At 36.2% G+C, this 3,070-nt stretch overlaps 1 protein-coding gene across 1 annotated transcript; it reads left to right on the forward strand.

The window, feature by feature from the left end:
- Window positions 1–399: 399 nt before the first annotated feature.
- On the forward strand, window positions 400–1,816 carry LOC121797196 (putative GEM-like protein 8). Its single transcript, XM_042195941.1, has 4 exons — window positions 400–836; window positions 930–1,010; window positions 1,106–1,380; window positions 1,463–1,816. The coding sequence occupies exons 1-4, from the start codon at window positions 644–646 to the stop codon at window positions 1,637–1,639; spliced, it is 726 nt and encodes a 241-aa protein (XP_042051875.1). The 5' UTR covers window positions 400–643; the 3' UTR covers window positions 1,640–1,816.
- Window positions 1,817–3,070: the final 1,254 nt, after the last annotated feature.

The following is a 3,070-nucleotide window of genomic DNA, read 5'->3' on the forward strand; positions in this document are numbered from 1 at the left end:
AGTCTAATACACTTTACATAATTTCTTGAACATGGATCTTGAACCGACAAAGAAAGCACTAAAAATCTTATCAAATTTCTTTTGCAAGATTGATTTTGGTAGCAAATTGGACAGCCCTAATTTTGGTGGGTGCATGAAAATTTGAAGATGGTGGGATGGTTGCATCAGAAAGGGGCTAAGCCAGCTCAAAAGGTGTTGCTTACACACATATTTCCAAAAACATGCAACATGTTTGGTCTCTCTTCTAAATTGTAAAACAGCTCATTGCTATGCACCTTTTTCTTTAGGCCTCTCTACACATCACATATGTGTCAATTTCAAAGCTTTGCTTTGGTCCATGAATACATCAGCCCCTTTATATTGAAAGGTAGAACCCAAATATAAATATTTTTCAATATTATCTTATCACTTTAAAGAAGCAAAGAAAGCAATCAGAGGAACCAACTTTGTCAAAAAAATGAAAAAAGGCTCATATCTTCCCACCTTGCACATTTGATGACACAAAGCTGACTCATGGAGCTAAAAAGTTGAGATTAAACAACTGCTCTTCTTCCCTTATATATTGCGTCGAAGACATGCTCGTATCGTACCAGAGCAAGTTTCGGGCCAGGGATAGACGAACATTCTAAAGCATTTGCGAGCAATGGAAGTGAAACATATCAGAGCGAGGTTTGGGAAGACGAGCATGCTAAAGGAACATGCTTTTGGGGCTCCTATCAGCTCATCAAAGTACGCATTCGCGTATAAGAACAGTTTGAAAGAACTTTTACCTGATCCTGCTGCACATTACCAACTGCTGCCTTCTCCGGCCAATCACTATTCCAAGATACGAACTGGTGAGCGATTCGTTCTTGATCACTCTGATATTGAAGGACAAAATTAAAACTGTTTATCTGAATCTGAACTTTACAACTTTGTTGATATTGCAGATAGAGGAAATTCAGTGATTGCTAAGATGATCAAGCTCAGCAAAGCCATGGATGTCATTGCACAAGGAATCAGAGAGCATGGTATAGACTCAGTGAAGTTTAATGAGCATATGTAGCAGAATCTATGATCACATCTTCAATTTTTCCTGATATACAAATGCTGATGATTCCTGCAGTGAGACTAGGGCCGAAATTGAGTGAAACGGTTAAAGGAAAACTGAGTTTAGGCGCGAGGATCCTGCAGGTGGGAGGAGTCGAGAAAGTATTCAAGCAGAAATTCAACGTAACAGATGATGAGAAGCTGTTGAAGGCTTCTCAATGCTATCTATCAACAACAGCCGGGCCAATAGCAGGGCTCCTCTTTGTTTCCACTGAAAGAGTTGCCTTCTGCAGTGAGAGATCCATCAGAGTCTCATCCTCAAACGGAAAGCTTCTAAGAGCACATTACAAGGTATGATCATAGCTTCGCTTCAATGTTTCGAACTCAAATACATTTATATTTCAGCCAGAAATAAAACTATATATACATGCAGGTGATGATCCCCCTGAGGAAGCTAAAGAGAGCACATGAAAGTGAGAACGCGAAGAAACCAGCAGAGAAGTATGTGCATCTGGTGACAGGGGACAATTTTGATTTCTGGTTCATGGGATTTCTCAACCATCAAAGAACATTAAAGTATCTCCAAAAAGTAATCCAGCAAGCAAGATGAGAGTTGAGACACAATGATCTTTTTGGTTTTAACCTAGTACTAGTATTTGTTGTTTCTTGTTTCTATCCCTCCTCTTAGGATGTGTAGATGCTAAATCAGAGCTATCCTGTACAATTTGTGAAAAGATATAATCTAGTAGCAATGATCAAATTCACTTCTTGTGAAAGATTAAAACTATGTTCAGTGTTTCTCCAAAGGCATACATAATCATCTTCTGGAGTACAATCAAAAGCAATGACTAAAACATCAATAGCAAAACTATGGAGATTATGAAGTGTCACATACTTACTGCACCCTGACCAAGCCAATGTGTTTCCAAGGAGACGAATCTAAACATACAGCATAGAACACAAGCGTCCCATGAAATGTGCAAATCTGCTAAAAACAAGTAGTAGGAGTACCAAATAATGCAAAAAGACATTTTGCATGAACATTGTAAATGAGATTCAGCATATGAAATCTCCCTAAACTGTTAACATTTTTCCTGTTGTCTAAAAATCTCAGAATTCTATGATTAACTTAAAGCCTTAAGGGATAATATTCCATTAGTAAGAGAGGAAAAACTTTTAATTACAATTTGAAAGACAGGAGCAGAAAAAAGAATCAGAATAATAGAAGAAGTAGATTGACATAGAAGAAGCCCTTTATGTCAGTTTACAAATAAAGAAATGATTAGGGTAATGGGGAGTGTGTGTGCTTAATGAAATGTGCAATCAATTAAAGGTAGCAATTGTAATATACATGTGCAGTTGAAGACTTGTTTCCAGAACTCAGCCACTCTGATCAAAGAAGTCGCAGCAATTAGTAAATATCCCGCAAAAATTAACCTTACATCCTACTGGAAACTGCAATCCAGCCTCGTGGCATCTTACTTCAGTTGCATCAATATATTCAAGAGCTTCACAAGACTTCAAGAGCTTCCGGATTCCATCTACTGTGATTACTTAACCTCAGATTCCTCAAACTCAACTTAGAATCATCTATTCCCAACCCCTGAAAAGCAGCATCCGCTATCATCAAGAAACACAGCTTAGAATCATCTACTGTGTGTAGTATAATTTTAAAAATTTAGTTTTATTAGTATAAAATCCAATAAAACATTAGTTTTATTATTATAAATTATAAATTTGAGATGTTATTGAATTTAAATACTAGTATAATATAAAATAGTAATATGTTGTAGAATTTTGTTAAAATGTAAAATAAGAAAAAAGGATAACGGGATGGTTATCCTTGGCTAAATGGAATGGATGAATATTTTTTAGCGAATGGAATGGTAGTAGCTCCTGAGGAAAAGTGAATAGAATGGAAGCATAAATACCCTTCAATTCAATTATATCAAGCTATCTCATAAATTAATTGAAGTATTGTTAGTGAAAATTGATACTCTATCTCATTAGAGGAAAAAAAATACTAATAGAAGTAAACTAC

Source organism: Salvia splendens, chromosome 3, assembly GCF_004379255.2.
Source record: "Salvia splendens isolate huo1 chromosome 3, SspV2, whole genome shotgun sequence".
Classification (NCBI taxonomy): Eukaryota; Viridiplantae; Streptophyta; class Magnoliopsida; order Lamiales; family Lamiaceae; genus Salvia; species Salvia splendens.